Source organism: Oryctolagus cuniculus, chromosome 3, assembly GCF_964237555.1.
Source record: "Oryctolagus cuniculus chromosome 3, mOryCun1.1, whole genome shotgun sequence".
Taxonomy (NCBI): Eukaryota; Metazoa; Chordata; class Mammalia; order Lagomorpha; family Leporidae; genus Oryctolagus; species Oryctolagus cuniculus.
Genome location: NC_091434.1, coordinates 152,902,747 through 152,919,162, shown reverse-complemented (window position 1 = coordinate 152,919,162; position 16,416 = coordinate 152,902,747). Strand labels below are relative to the sequence as shown.

Here is a 16,416-nt window from a genome sequence, read left to right as displayed (position 1 = left end):
TTGATTTTAACCTTTTTTTAGGGAAATGGATTTTGGAATATACTGTGTTCTGAAATGGATGTACTTTCTAAAGTCAATTTTTATAAAGTAATTCTACCAAAAAGCAAAATAATCATTTTTATTCATATAGAAATATTTTTGTTTTATTTTTGTCATTGTACCCTGCTAATTGAACTTATATAGTATAGTGTTTACTCTGTTAAATCATTTTAGAAGTCAACTTGAAAATTCAAAGTAGTAATATTTTCACATAGTGCAGTAAGAAAGCATTCATGTAGCTCAGTTATATTTTCAGCCTTAATGTGTGAGAAATTATATGATTAATATGTAAACTTCATTTCTAATATTTTAAACTTATCAAGAACTTAATAATACTGAACTATTTTGAAATATATTAATATAAAGTAGTAAATGATTTTTTAACTTCTAATTTGAAATAACTATATGAGGGTACTTCAAAAAGTTTGTGGAAAATGGAATTAAAAGATAAATTTATTTTGGTGCAAAAAAATTGGAAATTCATGCCTGCCAGTATATTCTACAGATTGTTAGGCCATTTACCCAGTCAGATTTAGCCATTTGAGAAGATTTTAGTTTGGGGTTATTCCAAATAAAACTGCTTTGAACATTGATTTACAAGATTCTGTTAGAAAATAAGTTTTCATTTCTCAGGGATAAATGCCTAAGAGGGTAGTTCCTAGATTGTATGGTACCTGCATGTTTAGTTTTGTTGTTTTTTTTTTTTTTTAAAAAAAACTGCTTTCCAGAATAGTACTACCATTTTATATTCCCCTCAGCACTGTGTGAGTGGATCCATTTTCTCTGAATTCTCACCAGCATTTTGTGTCAGCACTAATTTTTTGTTAGCATTCTGATAGATGTGTGATGATAACTCAGTATTCATGATAACTCATATACTATATAACTCATATAGTATTTACCTAGTGGCCAGTGGTGATAACTCATTATAGTATTTATGATAACTCAAATACTATATGATGACTCATACAGTATTTACCTAGTGACCAGTGATATCAAACAGCTTTGCATATCTTACTTGCCATCTGTGTATCCTCTCTGATGAAATATGTTTGTGTTTTCCCATTTTCTGTCAGATTGATTGTTTTTTAATATTGAGTTTTGGGAATCGTCCAGTTCAAGTGTTTTATTGTATATATGCAAATATTTTTTCGTTGTAATTTTTCATCCTTTTAATGATGTCTTTCAGAGAGCATTTTTCATGTTGATGAGGTCTAATCAATTAGGTAGAACAGACAGCTATGTTATCTACCAATGTGTGAACACAGATATCTACAAGTTTTAGGTGTGCTTGCCTCAGCATTTTTGATTTTCATTACACAGTTTCTGTACATACATTGTTAAATTTATTCCTAAATTTTCATTTTCTTTGAATAAATTTTAATTGGATTTAATTTTTATTTTCAGTTTCAATGTACAGTTGACTGTTTTGTCTACAGAGTATTTTTTAATCTTACTGAATCATTTTCTAGTTCTGGGAGTTTTTGGCATCCTTCAGATTTTCTTTATAAATTATATAGTCTAAAAAAGGGGCAGGTTAATTTCTTCCTTTCTAGTTTCTACTCCTTTTATTTCTTTTTCTTTCCTCATTGCAGTAGATAGAATTTCTAGTACTATGTTGAATCAAGAGTTATGGATGGTGGACATTGTTCCCAATCTTAGAGGGAAGCATTCAGTTTGTTTTTATATAACTATACTAGCTGTAGATATTTTGCTCTATTCCTATTTTTCTGAGGGTTTTTGTCATGAACAGTTGGTGAATCTTGTCAGATGCTTTTTCCTTAAGATTTATTTATATGTTTAAATTAAAGAGTGACAGAGAGGGAGGCAGGGAGATTGTCCATCCAATGTTCACTCTCCAAATGGCTGTAACAGCCAGGTCTGGGCCAGGCTGAAGCCAGGAACCAGGAACTCCATCCAGGTGTCCTCCTTGGGTGACAGGGGCCCAAGCACTTGGGTCATCTGCCACTTCTTTCAAAGGTGCATTAGCAGCAATCTACATCAAAATCAGAGTAGCCAGGACTCAACCCAGGATTCTAATAGGGGATGATGCCAGAGTCACCAGCAGTGGCTTAACCCACAGGGCCACAACACAGGTCCTATCAGATACTTTTTCTCTGTCAATTGATATGATCATATGACTTTTTCTTTAGCCTTTTAATATGGTTGATTATGTTGTTGGATATTTAATCATTGAACCAGCGTTGCATTGGATTAACCCCATGTTTATTACTCTTGTTTTGCACTGTTGGATTTGATTTGCCAATGTTTTGTTAAGGAATTTTGCATCTAAGTGTACGAGAGATAACTGCTCAATAGGCTACTGTTTTGTGCTTTGTTTAGTTTAGTATCAGGGCAATACTGGCCTCACAAAACAAGTTGGAAAATGTTACCTTTTCTTTAATTTTTTAAAAGATTTTGTAGATCTAGTGTTAACTCTTTAAGCATACTATATAGTGTTCTCCAGTGAAACCCTCTGGGCCTGGAGATTTCTCTGGGGGATCTTTTTAATGACAAATTCAATTTCTTTATCAGCAATAGGACTATTAATATCCATTTCATCTGGACTGAGTTTTAGTAATTTGTGGATTTCAAGAACTTGATTCATTTCTTCTAAGTGGTCAAGTTTATGAGCCTAAGATTATTTGGAGTTATCTGCTGTTATTGTTTTGGTGACTGTAGGATCTATTGTATAAGTAACATCCTGTCTCATGATACTAGTGATTTCTGTCTTCTTTTAGTCTTGCTAGAGATTTATCAGATTTATTTGCAAAGAACCTGGTTTTTGTTTCAGTAACTTTCCTGATTTAGTTTTTAATTTCATTGATGTCTGCTGTTAAATTTATTTCCTTCCTTCTGCTTGTTTTGAATTTACTTTTTCTGGATTCTTGAAGTAGAAGTATAGGTTATTTGAGACATTTTCTTTCTTATATAGCAATTAGCCCTTTTTACTATTCCCTTTCAGCACTGTGTTACTTGCATTCCACAATCTTTGGTACGTTGGGTAGTCATTTTCTTTCACTCTTATGTATATTTTTAATTCTTTTGAGACTTCCTCATTCACCTATGGATTATTTTGAAATATGTTGTTTAGTTGCCATGTGTTTGGATATTTTCCTGTTGTTTCTCTGTTACAGATTCTGGTTTGATTCCACTATAATCAGAGAAACTACTCTATGTGATTTCAAGAGCTCAGTAAGCTACATGTGACTTGTGGCTAGATGAAGATTTGAGAGTCACAATGGTACAGGTTTTGGTAGGCTGAAGCAAATTTCCCAAAACTCAATTGGATTAAATTTAATAAGGATTCTGGAAAGACCAAAATTAACTAGATTACTAAAAGGATGGCTAAGGGACCAGCATTGAGAATAGCTGGTTAAGCCTCTGCCTTCAGTGCTAGCATCCCAAAGGAGCACTGGTTTGAGTCCCAGCTGTTTCCCTTCCAGTCCAGGTTCCTGCTAGTGCTCTTGGGAAAGCAGTGGAGAATGGCCTGAGTGTTTGGACTCCTGCCACCCATATGGGTTACCAGGCTACTGACTTTTGCCTGGCCTAGTCCCAGCCATTGTACAGTGGGGAGTGAACCAGTGGTTAGATCCTTTGTCTTTCCCTCTCTCTTAACTCTTCCTTTCAAATGAATAAATTTTGAAAACTAAATACAAAAATGGAGGAATATGCAACACATCCTGCTGAGTGAAATAAGCCAGTCCCAAAGGGACAAATATCATATGTTCTCCCTGATGGGTGACAACTGACTGAGTACCAAAAAGGAAACTTGTTGAAGTGAAATGGACACTATGAGAAACAGTGACTTGATCAGCCCTTGTCCTGACTGTTGATGAACAACTTAATACTTTATCCCTTTTAGTATTTTTTTGTCCTACTTAATATTATTGGTTGAACTCTGTAATTAACACACAGTGATTCTTAGGTGTTTAAATTTAACTGAAAAGTGATCTCTGTTAAATATAAGAGTGGGAATAAGAGGGAGAAGATGTACAATTTGGGACAAGCTCAAGCTGACTTGCCCAAATGGTAGAGTTAGAAACGTGCCAGGGGATTCCAATTCAATCCCATCAAGGTGTCATGTACCAATGCCATCTCACTAGTCCAGGTGATCAATTTCAGTTCACAATTGATCATACTGATAGTTCTGAGAGTCAAAGGGATCACATAAACAAGACTAATGTCTGCTAATACTAACTGATAGAATTAAAAAAGAGAGAACAATCCAACATAGGAAATAGGATACACAGCAGAATACACTTAGAATGGCAGATGTCCTAACAGCACTCTGGCCTCAGAATCAGCCCTTAAGGCATTCTGATCTGGCTGAAGAGCCCATGTGAGTATTATAGGCATGGACAGCCAAGACGCTTTGGCAAAACAAAACAAAACAAAACAAAAAAAAAAAAAAAAAACTAAATGAAAGATCTCTGCAAGTGAGATCCCAGTAGAAAGAACGGGCCATCAAAGAAGGAGGTACCTTCCTTAATGTGTTGTTCAATGTGAATTAATGCTATAACTAGTACTCAAACAGTATTGTACACTTTATGTTCTGTGTGGGTGCAAACTGTTGAAATCTTTACTTAATATATACTAAATTGATCTTCTGTATATAAAGAGAATTGAAAATGAATCTTGATATGGATGGGAGAGGGAGCGGGAGATGGGAGGGTTGCAGGTGGGAGGGAAGTTATGGGGGGGGGGGGACCATTGTAATCCATAAGCTGTTCTTTGGAAACTTATATTTATTAAATAAAAGTTAAAACAAAAACTAAATAAAAATATAGGATGAGTAAAACCTAACTTAATATCCTAAAGAATCACTAAGGCTTTATGTGATTATTGACTCAGTTTAGGTTAGCAGTGTCACTTACCTAGTTGTGAAAAACTAGCCCTTTTCAACTACATTAATAAAAATACAATGTACAAAATAAGGTCATAGTTTCACTGTATATAATATTTCATCTGGATTTTTTCATATCTAAAACATTTTTAAAATTTTATTTTTATTATTTAAGTATGATTTAAATGTTTGTTTATATTAATTTGAAAGGCAGAATGGTAGGGAGATAGGCAGAGAAAGATTTTCCATCCTCTGTTAATCCCCAAATTCCCCTAACAGTTAGGGCTGGTTCAGTTCATAGCCTGCAGCCCAGAACACCAGTCTCAGCTTAACCCACTGTCCTAAAACATGGCCCCATAACGAATTTAAATGTACGATAGAACAGAAAAATTGTGAGACCTCTTCAGCCTTTTAAATTATGTGATTACCTCTCTGTTTAGGAATTTTTGATATAGAGACCTCAGCCATAGTAAAAATATGTAGATTTTGGAATCCTTAAGAATCCGTAATAATTGTTTTTCTTCTACCAACTAGGTAATTTTGAACTTATCCCATTTATCAATGCTACCTATAACTAGCCTATAAAATTTGTTTTTTTTACAATGGTTTTCTTTCTCCTTTAGAGATTTGTGTATCAATTACATTTTCCCTAATTTTCTGCCTCTCATTACCCCTGGTCAGATTAATTGCATTTTACCCAGTCTCTTTTTCAAAAAACCACTGTATTCTAAAGTTTATATGCCAGATATTCCTCATTCCTTTGTCTTAATATATCTCCTTATAACAAGAATATCAGTATTCAAAATAATGCCTCATTACTTCAGAATAACATTATAGCCCTTAAAATCAGCAGACCGTTTTTAATATCTGTGTTCCTTAATTTTTTCACCATTATTTCTGTGAAGGAATATTTTAAGTTCTACACGACTGACTTGCAAGTTAAAATTTTTAATATAACATTTGTATGATGTCAGAGTTGCCCTATGAATTTACTTTGTGGTATTTAATAAACTTAAAGAATGTTCAGAATCCTAAATGGTTCACTTATTAAAAGTGCTGAATTTTTTAAAAAATAAAAACTGGCAGACATATATTCCAGGAATTTGACCTTGTTATTAAATCAGAGACTTTGTTTACATGTTGTTATGGAAAAGGTTTTATTTCCCATTTGTACAAAGTCATTCTTTAAAGAAGAAATTAGTCACTAAGTCATAAGAAAACTAACAGCAGGAAAAGTTGAATTGATTGATTATAATCTCCTGGTAATGTGGCTTCAGAAATATAGCTACTGATTTATTTTAAGATACTTTTCTTCTGTGTCAGATTTTCTAAAATCAACTCCACTAAAAAAATGCAAATGCACACATTTACTTTCTCTGCCTTTAGTATGTTTGCAGAATGAATGCAATTCTAAAATGTTAGTAAGCATTCCATTACTACTAGAAGACATTTTGAACAGAAATAATAAATTTTTATCCATGTCTTAAAGTTTTCAACAGCTTCTGCCCACACTTTTATTCTGAGCTCTGAGCCACCTGACGTTCACTTGAATGTGTTAAAACCATCTCAAAATCATGCCTGTCAAGGAAACCACTCCCCCTCAAAAAAGAAAAATCTTCATAGATAGGAAATTTTATGTAAGGATATATTGTTCTCATAAGTTATTTATAAATATGATAAGATTAGAAACTCTAAATTTTCAGTATCAAAGAAATTATTGAATTAGGTTGCATCAATATAATTAATTTTTCTATAGTTTAAATAAGTTTTGAAACAGTGTCATAGAAACATAGAAACAATGTCATAAAAATACTCATAATAAATATAAAAGATGCAATATATCATGGCAAATGAAGTGTTATATAGTTGTTTGTATCCACAGGAAAAATATTGAAGGAAAATGTATGCTGTAAGAAAATATTTGGAAAAATAACACCATTCATGTTCTTTGGGTAGTCATATTTTTAATGATTTTAATTTTTTCAGATATTGTACAATGAGCACATAAGATTTATTTGTAATAACTTTATACAAATTTTGAACTTTAAACAACTACTTGACTTGAACTTTTAAAATATGTACTGTTGTTTTAGTTCACTTACATTGCGTTTTGGTGCAGTAACAAATAACCTTCTAGATCTCATTTAATTCTCAGTTACTTATAACCATTTGGTTTGTTCCTTGTTTGCATTTGCGTTCCTTGTTTGTTTGTTATTCTGATAGCAAGCTGGAGGAACAGTCCCAGTCTGGGAGATGCTATTCTCATGATACAGGGAAAAATACATAGTGGAACCAGTCAGTCTCTCTTGAAGCTTCTGTTCAGGAGTTACAGAGTCACTCCCAAGTCATATTTTCTTTGCCTAACCAAGTCATGTGGCCAAACCTCAGGTCATTGGAGCATTAGTTATAATTCTGTAACAAGGAGTGACTAACTGATAGTAGTTAGCTCAGTAAGGGGAATATAATTTGATCAGATAATTTGAGGATACTTAAAAAGTTCATGGAAAAATGGAATGAAAAGACTCATTTATTTTGGTACAAAAAGTTTGAAATCCATGCACAATTTTTTCATAATACTTTCTAGGAACTCATGAAGATCCTTCACATAGTCTACCATACTTATATCATATCTGCTTATTTTAAATTCTTGATTACATAATTTTTACATAATTCTTATAGAGTTGTGCAGGTTATGTATACTGTTTCATTCTGACAAGAAGGTACCATCCATGTGGTTTATGATATAAACTGCATGTGGCAAAGTTTTGCATAATTTGCCTTTCCATATTCAGTGGCCCTGAAAATGATGTCTCATGATAAAACTGTCTCTTTCCCTTTCATTAATGATAATGAAAGGCTGTACTTTTGCTTATAATATTATTTGCTTATTTGATCTGAGTTCTTAATTTATCAGTCTTACTTTCTTCAGAATAATAGCTGATCAGATTATATTCCACATACATGTTTGTGACTCACCTATCTAGAATTACATTCCTGTCATCAGTTTCTATTTTGAATGACAGTTCTCAATAGATTTTAATCTATTTAAGCTTATTAAATTGAAAAAGATATTGGTGGGAATATAAGTTAGTACATCCACTGTGGAAAAGAGAATGGAGATCTCTTTAAAAACTAGAAATACTCTGCATGTGAACCCAGCAATCCCACTACTGAGCATTTACCTAAAAGACATGAACTCATTGTATCAAAGAGATAACCTGCTTGACCACGGTTACAACATCACTGTTCACAATAGGCAAAATATGGAATCAACTAAGGTGTCCATCATCAGATGATTGGATAATTAAAACATGGTATATATAACAAATAGAATGTTACTAAGCTATAAAAATGAATGGAATTCTATCATTTGCAGCAAAATGGTTGGAACTGGAGGATACATGTTGAGTAAAATAAGCCAGACACAGAAAAAAGTACCACATGTTCTCTCCCTTATATGTGGGAACTAAAGTAAAAAATACCAGTTTTGATGCAAATAGTGCTTTTTCAACTTTGTTTTTAAAAAAGTAATGTCTATAAATATATAACATTAATGAATTACTCATTAATCTTTTTAAGATTTAAAAAAGAGTACAAAAATATAAGTGTACCTTATATAAATATCACATGTAAACAAAAACAAGCAAATCACTGCTATTACTTTGGCAGAAATATGTCTGATACTTTTTAATTTCTGTTCTTTCTTTTTTTATAGAAAACTTTTATAAATATAACTTTCCAAAGTACAGTTTTTGGATTCTTCCCCCATAACCACCTGCAAACCATCCCATTTCCTACTCCCTCTCCCATCCCATTCTGCATTGATTCATTTTTAATTATCTTTATATAGAGAAGATCAACTCTATACTAAGTGAAGATTTCAGTAGTTTGCACCCACACAGACACACAAAGTATAAAGAACTGTTTGAAGGCTATTTTTACCATTAATTCGCATAGTACAACACATTAAGGGCAGAGGTCCTACATGGGGAGTAAGTGCACAGTGACTCCTGTTGTTGATTTAACAATTGACACTCTTATTTATGACATCAGTAATCACCTGAAGCTCTTGTCATGAGCTGCCAAGGCTATGGAAGCCTCTTGAGTTCACAGATTCTGACCTTATTTAGACAAGGCCATAATCAAAATGGAAGTTCTCTCCTTCCTTCAGAGAAAGGTACCTCCTTCTTTGATGGCCCATTCTTTCCACTGGGATCTCATTCACAGAGATCTTTCATTTAGGTCAGTTTTTGCCACAGTGTCTTGGCTTTCCATGCATGAAATACTCTCATGGACTTTTTAGCCAGATCCTTAAGGGCTGATTCTGAGGCCAGAGTGCTGTTTAGGGCATTTGTCATTCTAAGAGTCTGCTGTGTATCCCACTTCCCATGTTGGATCGTTCTCTCCTTTTTACTTCTATCAATTATTATTAGCAGACACTGGTCTTGTTTATGTGATCCCTTTGATACTTAATCCTATCTTTATGATCAGTTATGAACTTAAACTGATCACTTTAACTAGTAAGATGGCATTGGTACCTGCAGAAAGAAATGGAATTGTTTTCCAAATGCTTTTATAAATATTGTCTTATTGCTAAATAGAGCAAAGGCTTATCTAAATATTTTTTATTTTCAATTTGTTTTCTGAAAGCAACTATCAGGCACTTTTCACTGCATGTATAGTATTTTTATGAAGTTTATATTTTATAAAACTTATTTTAACCACCTAAATATCTAAGAGAAAAGACTCATTTAAAATAAAAATTTACCTACATCCTGGTAAAATGAGAAAATTGCTTTTACTGGAGGTTGAACTTGCTTTTACTGGAGACTATTGCTTTTACTGGAGGTTGAACTTGCTTGGTTTTATCTTTCCTCCTAGAAATAATGTGAAAAAAAACTGTATAGTTTGTAGTCAGAACTTCCAAGAATTTCTATTTGGACTTAGAAGTATTCTTCTTGCTTCATAGTATTAGTTTTTTATGAATTTTTTTCTTGTCTTTTTAAAAAATATTTATTTTTATTTGAAAGACAGACTTACAGAGGGGAGTGGGGAAAAATACAGAGATCAATATTCCATTTTCTGGTTCATTCCCCAAATAGCCACAAGGGCCAGGGCTGGGCCAGACTGAAGCCAGGAGTCAGAAGCTTCTTCCAGGTCTTTCACATGGGTACAGGGGCCCAAGTACTTCTGCTGCTGTCCCAAGCACATTAGCAGGGAGCTGGATCACAAGTGGAGCTCGAACTGGCACCCATAAAGGATGCTGGTGTTGCAGGCAGCAGATTAACCAACTGTGCCACAAAGCCAACCCCAGAACCTTTTTTATTTTCATAGATACTGTTAAAGGACTCTTCTGAAAGGTCATCTCTTGTGCTTGTCAGCTTTCAATAATCAACTTAATTTTGGTCATTCTGCTAGATTGCAGTATCATGATTATTTTATTGCCCTATTTTATCCATTCAAATTTTGTTTTTTCTCTTTGAATTGCTTTTCATATCCTTGGCCAACATTTATATTGGTTATGTAAGTTTCTTTGGAGTTTCTGCTTAAATTGACTTCTCTCAGCCAATCTCATGACCAGTGTCTCCACATTGCCAAAATCAGTGGACCTAGCTTACTTAATTAACGTGCTTAACCTTGTCCTCCATGAGTCTGTAGACCCCCAGGATAAATACTCTTGCAAGACCTACATTTTCTGTTGTTTACTGGTCATTGCCATCTGCATGTCGCATCATCATTGAAGTTATCATAATTAAGTTTGCATGAATGCCAGCTGTATGCTGGACACAACACTAGGCACTTTATCCAGCCCCCTGACAGTTCTGTTGTCTCCCTTCTAGATAAAAGAAAATATTTGGCTCAAGATTAGATTTGCTTAAGATCATAAGACCAGTAAGTGTGGAAGCTTAATACCCACTCTTCATTAAAAAGTGTGTGCTCTTTATTATTGCATCACAGCCTTATCTTTTCATCTCCTAATCTCCCCACCACCCACCCAAACTCATTTCCATGATTGGTGGCACTGTCTTCCATGAGCCAAAACCTGAGAATCATCTTGTATTCTTTTCTTTTACATGCGAGCCACCATCTTCAGTTTATTCTCCTAAAAGTTTCTTAAGCCATCACTCTGCCTCCTTCTGCAGTGACACTGCCTCTGCCAGATCCTTAAGCTCCCAATTATCTCTTTTCGTTTTTGTGTTCCTAATCCATACCACTCTCCAAATAAAATCGCTCATACAAAAATCTGGTTTTTCATTTTCCTGCTTAAAATTCTTCAGTAACTACATTATCAAGAAGATAAAAATTCTTTAATAAATGGTTACATCAAGCCTTTTCTCTTACTGCTTTCTCATAATCTGTGCTTTAACTACACCTTAGTGACCTCTTCCCTCTGTAATTTTGCTCCTGCTGAGTCTCTCCCTCTAGAGTACCTTCCCTTCCACACATGACTGGGAGACTTACTTTTCAGCTCCAGACTCAAGTATCATTTTTATGAAGTATTTCTAATCACCATCATATTTTGTACTATTAAAGTCATTTTTCCTGAGTTTTAGGTATCTCAACTATAAACCAGTGTTAAGAGGGTTGTTGGGGAGAATTAAAAGAAAAATAAGCATAAAAATATGTAATTCAGTGTAATTCACATGCTAGATAACCTTGCTACTTTCATCTTCCCTCATGTGTCTCTATGAATAATATTGTTAAAATTGGATGTACATCTCCTAGTCTTTGAGATCCACAAAATTGGAGACTTTTTTCTTTTATATTTAATGCCTATTTGAGTTCCTAATACACATTAGCTATTCCATAAATATTTTTGAAAGACCTCATTTATGATTAGGTTTTTCATAACTACCTAGTAGAATGAAGAAAATTGCTCTAATCAGTGATTTCTATTTGCTTGTTTGTTTCCTTTCTTTAGTGGTGATGAGTTCCTCAACTTTCTTCTGAAATTAAACAAACAATGTGGCCATTTAATAACAGCTGTACAGAATATCATTACTGAATTACCTGTAAATTCTCACAAGGTATTCTACAAAAATTATTAAGTGAAGAAAATATGGATGCTGAAGAACAATCCAGATAAGTTCATGATCAATCGATAAAGCGTTACTGATCTGGTAAAATCAGTTGTTTGGGAAAAATCACATAAGATCTAAATAAGTCAATTTTTAAATATTACTCCCCCATGTAATAATTGATGGGAAATATTTATGTTCTAGCCTTTCAGTAAAGGAAAATGTGTCAGACCAAAAATTAAACTTATCTATATATTGAACTTATCATTTGTTCTTAAAGAGGATTTAATTGTTTAATATACAAAGTGAAAGGAGACCCAAGTGAAAGTTGAAACAAAACAGTGTGTTGAGTGTTATTAAAAAATTGTATCAATATAAGCTGTTTTAATGAAGGAAATTTTAAATAGAGTATAAGTGACCTGCAAATTTATTTTGTAGCTTTTCCTGTGATTTGGTTTTACCTCTTTATCTACAGTGAAAATTTTTAAATGTACTTGTTTTCCTATGATTTTCATATAACACACATATGGGAATTGTCATTTTAAATACCTTCAGAAATTAATAAATATTATTACTACATTAATCTTCATATAGAAAGTTATATGTACATTTATTTAAGAAATTAATGTAGCAAGGTGATTAAAGTATTCACGTGAATTACTGACTTCATTTTGGTGTCAGGATTTATCCTAAACAAAAAAATTTTTTTCAACTATATTACTTGATGTTTATACTGTATAATTATTGTGGATATAAAGTTTTAAAAAATTGTTCTGTTATTTAAAATTTAACTTTTGAAAATATTAACAGATAGTCCTAGAATGGGCTTCTCCACGGAATTTTACTTCAGTGTGTGAAGAACTGGTTAGTAATGTGGAAGATCTGAATGAAGAAGTCTGCAAATTAAAAGACTTAATTCAGAAGGTATTTAATTAGTATGAAAGTATAACACATCAACTTCTAATATTTAGTGTAAGAAATTCCCTAAGACATATTTGCCTTAGGGTTGCTTACTAATTCAGTTTCTTTAAATGAACTAAAAAACCTAAGTGTGACAGTATGTATGTGTGGAGAATTAAGATGAAATCAATGAAATTAAAAAGCATTGCTTTAGGCATGAAATGACTAAAACAGATAATCTAATCAGGTACCATAATTTTTATTTTAAGATTTTATACCTATAAGGGAATTTTCATATTTAGTGAACTAGAAGTTCTTTTTTCTGTGAGCTTCTCTACCTAGAATTGCTGTATAAGGACTAGCCTTGGGAACATATTTATTAGTCTGTAATAATGGCAAAACAGTTCTTTGGGCAGGAAAGTCTTAATTTTCAAGAAAGCTAGGGGATCGATTTTTGTAGATTTGCAGTAATCATAAGGAGATTTGATGTAGGGAACTTATTCAGGCTTCTAGATTTGAGAATATACTATCATGCCTGTTAAGCTTATGATATTTCAGAGTTTACCAATAATAACTTAAGGGGATTTTTTTTTTTTTTAATGAAACATGGAGGTAAAAACGAGAGAGGGTGGGAGAGGTCAAGGCTAGACTTTAACACCACATCACTCTCTTTCAAACCAACACACTGACAGGCTCCTGTCAGAAAGGGTCATTCGAAGTAATTGGTTAATAAAAGGAATGACTGTCTCAGGACTCAGTAAGTGGAGCATCAGTGTCAAAAAGGAATCTGTTGCTGAATGAAGCCATTTGGAAGTTAAGACGAAGAATCCTGTATTAATGAGACTGGCATTGAAGTCCATTTTTTTGGCTATAAATTTAAAATTAATTTTGCAGACTTTTTTAATTAAATATTTACACTGAGAATTTAGAAGTCATTATTCCTGGTAATGTTGAGAGGTATTTATATCACCACTCCAGCACAGGATGTTCCTAGTAAATATCACTCTATAAATGTGCCTGATTCTTTTTATCTTTGAAGGATCTTTTTTAGTTTCTGCTTATTCTCCCTCCTGCCCTACCCCCTTGTCTGTCTGTCTCTCTTTCTTTTTGGACACATACGCATGTGTGCACACACACACAGGCACATGCACAAAGCAGGAAGGGGAAGCTTTAGCAAACAGTTTTATGGGAATTTGGAAACTGAGTGATGTACTTTCATTGCTGAGAAGTAGTAAAAGAGCCACATAAGTTTTTGTTGACATTTGATCCTGCAGTTATATCTAAATATTTTATTAAACTTCTGGCATTAGCATCTAGTCTTTCAGTTTTTGCTAAATTTCATCTTTTGTAAGTATAAGAATGGTTTGCTTTTATGTAAGATATTAATTGATCTTTAAACACAGGAAATAAGCATAAATTGTTTGTCATCGATATAAGTAAAATAGAAACTTTAATATTAGAAGAACCTTATTCCAAGACATAAAAACACCATTTTAATATGTGATAATCTATAATAACATTCACTTTTAATGTAAAATTTATCATTTATGTAATGAGATTGTGGTGAAGGAAAGATTGTCTGTGTTCACTCTAAACCTTCCCTGGGAATCTTGAGTTGACAACATCTAAAACCAGTGAATTAATCTGGATATTGTATTTTTTAAATTAAAGATGTTTTTTGTTTTCAGTGTATTTTACATTAACTGTTTTCCTTTTTTCCATACAATAATAGTTGCAAAACGAACGGGAAAATGATCCAACTCATATACCACTAATGGAAGAAGTATCTACATGGAATAGTAAAATTTTGAAGAGGACAGCTGTTACAGTATGCGGATTTGGATTTCTTCTTTTCATTTGCAAGCTAACTTTCCAGAGAAAATAACCCTAATGTTTGTTTTAACTCATGTAGTACATCTTATTCAAACTACCCAGAAACATTGCTTTTAACCATTTGTGACACATTACTTTCTTTGTTAATGTTCCTTGGGAAATATTATGACAATGCAAAGCAGAGAGTTTTTCTTTAGAAAATTGTTTATTAGTTTGAATTATAAATATAATTTTCTGTATTTTCATGTTAATTTTGATCAAGTAGTAAATTGTAATGATATTGAACATGACTGTAATCACATTCAAAATAAAAGTTTTATCTATTATTCTTGAACATTTATAAAGGTGTGTTCATGTATTGTAGTGAAATCTTGGAGAATTTGTGAAGCATTCATAAATCAATAACTTTCATTTGATTCTTATTTTCCCTCTGGTTCTTTTTATTTATATTATATTATAATTATTACCTTTAAAGTATTCCAGAAAATTCTAAAGGATAAAACATTTTAAAGTATGGAGTAAATATTTTAGGAAAAATATTATAAATGCAAAGTAAAAAGGCAGAAAACTAGGGGACAGTGTAGAAAGGAGAAAGTACATTAGAATTTTTTATGTAAAATGCTTTGGGCAACATATGACATATACAGTATATAACACTCCAAAATATGATAAAAGTGAACAGCATTTGGTATATAATTTCTCATATCTAAAGAAGTAATATAAGATTACTTTTTTAAAAACAAAATAATGATATTTACATTTTAAAAGTGAAGTTAATAAAAGGGCAGGCCTAATCTAACAAAGAATATACTATTTAAATTTTGCTCGACCTAGTGCCATACTTAAACAGATAGAGTTGATCTATTACAGCTTGAGAAATAAACATCTTACAAAGGGAAAGAACTTTGGAAAGGAAGAATGCTATAAGGAACTATAATTCATAATTTCTGCTCTCGCACCAAAACAGTGAGGCTGAATCATCATTCTTTGAGCATCTACTCATTGGAAAGCATGAATTGGTGTGACATTTTAACCTTGGGATTTCAGACTCACATTTCTGCAATTTTTTGTTTTGAAAATGTGGAAGTTGTATTCTCAAATATTTACTATAGAGAAATGCTATGGGTTTTCTTGGGAGAAGGAGAGAGACTAGGTGGACAAATTAACATTTGAACACCTAATTTATGGCAAGCACTTCATTTAATTATAGAATAGTGTGATGGTATTTCTCTTTTACAGAAATTAAGTCAGAGACTGTTGAAGTAAATTGTTGAAATTCACACTGCCAGTTAAAAAGCTGGGATTTCAATCCAGTCTGTTTCATTTCAAATTATATGCTCTTTCCAACATTCATTCATTTATTCAAATATTTACTGATCATTTATCAAGTGCCAGACATTTTCCTAGCTGTTAGAGAATCGATGATCCCTGCCCTGTATAACTTATATTTATAGTGGAAATAAACCAACAAATAAAGTAAAAGATAGCAGATGTTGTAAGTGTTGATGCAAAAAAAAATAAAACAAGGGCAGAAGTTAAGGGTGCTGGTAGTATTACACTTATTTGATTTTATTTTGAAGTCAGAGAGATGGCAAGAAATTTTCCACCTGCTTGTCCATTCCCCAAACTTCCACAATAGCCAGGGCTGGGCCAAGCCAAACCATGAATCTAAAACTCAATCTAGGTCCCTCATATGGGTGTCAGGGATCCAAGTATTAGCCATCATGTGCTGCCTCCTCAAGTGTACATTAGCAAGGAGCAAAGAGTTGAACCAGGTAC

The 16,416-nt window shown here is 32.8% G+C and overlaps 1 protein-coding gene across 1 annotated transcript in view; it reads left to right on the top strand.

The window, feature by feature from the left end:
* ASZ1 (ankyrin repeat, SAM and basic leucine zipper domain containing 1) overlaps nucleotides 1–15,062 on the top strand; it is a 77,564-nt gene extending 62,502 nt beyond the window's left edge. The window contains exons 11-13 of the mRNA NM_001171019.1: nucleotides 11,808–11,913; nucleotides 12,715–12,828; nucleotides 14,537–15,062. Coding sequence (NP_001164490.1) covers nucleotides 11,808–11,913; nucleotides 12,715–12,828; nucleotides 14,537–14,689 — 373 coding nt within the window. The 3' untranslated portion in view covers nucleotides 14,690–15,062. The remainder of the gene's footprint in view (nucleotides 1–11,807; nucleotides 11,914–12,714; nucleotides 12,829–14,536) is intronic.
* Nucleotides 15,063–16,416: the final 1,354 nt, after the last annotated feature.